At 44.7% G+C, this 725-nt stretch overlaps 1 protein-coding gene across 1 annotated transcript; it reads left to right on the top strand.

The window, feature by feature from the left end:
- Positions 1-84: 84 nt before the first annotated feature.
- Positions 85-653, top strand: LOC107735308 (voltage-dependent L-type calcium channel subunit alpha-1S-like; the record flags this gene model as incomplete). The annotated part of the gene is made up of 3 exons (XM_016547035.1): positions 85-230; positions 332-410; positions 493-653. Coding segments are annotated over 3 exons (386 nt in total), but the record flags the coding sequence as incomplete, so codon positions are not given.
- Between the last annotated feature and the right edge of the window lie 72 nt (positions 654-725).

The raw sequence follows: 725 nt of genomic DNA, 5'->3' as shown, positions 1-725 counted from the left end.
GTAATTAATGACAGAATTTTCATTTTTGGGTGAACTATCCCTATTTACTGAGCAATTTAACTGTCAATATTGTCATGTTGTCAGCGAGTTCACTAAGGAGAGAGAGAAGAGTTCTCGAAGCGGAGAGTATCAGAAACTGAGGGAGCGTCAGCAGTTTGACGAGGATCTGAAGGGATACATGGAGTGGATCACACAGGCAGAGGTCATGGACAATGACCAGGAGGGGCAAGGTGCTCAAACGCACTCACAAATACACTTTAACAGGCTACAGCCATTGTAAATAAAGTCTGGTTATATGTGGTACAATCATGTCTGGGATTGGTCTCCACAGGTCTGCTTCCACTACAGGATGGATCCGACACAGAAACCCTCTATGAGCTGGAAGCACTCAACAAACTCATGTATTATGTGTAAGTTGAGCGATCAGTGGCTAGGAATGATTGACTTCATATCCAAAATGATTTTGAATTTCTCTGTGTGTGCATTTTACAGTCGACATGCTCGTCGCTGGAACCGTTTTTTTAGGAGGAAATGTCGTGCATGGGTTAAGTCCAGGTTGTTCCATTGGCTGGTGATTCTGCTGGTGTTCTTCAACACTCTGGCAATTGCAACCGAGCACCACGGTCAGACCGAGTCTCTCACCAACTTCCAAGGTTCAGTTCTGCGCCCACTAACATCATTCCTCATTTACAGTGGGTACGGAAAGTATTCAGACCCCCTTAAAT

The sequence above is a fragment of the Sinocyclocheilus rhinocerous genome, unplaced genomic scaffold, assembly GCF_001515625.1.
Source record: "Sinocyclocheilus rhinocerous isolate Xijiao unplaced genomic scaffold, SAMN03320098_v1.1 C35955216, whole genome shotgun sequence".
Taxonomy (NCBI): domain Eukaryota; kingdom Metazoa; phylum Chordata; class Actinopteri; order Cypriniformes; family Cyprinidae; genus Sinocyclocheilus; species Sinocyclocheilus rhinocerous.
Note: the sequence above shows the minus strand (reverse complement) of the source record. Positions and strands in the feature narration are given on the sequence as shown.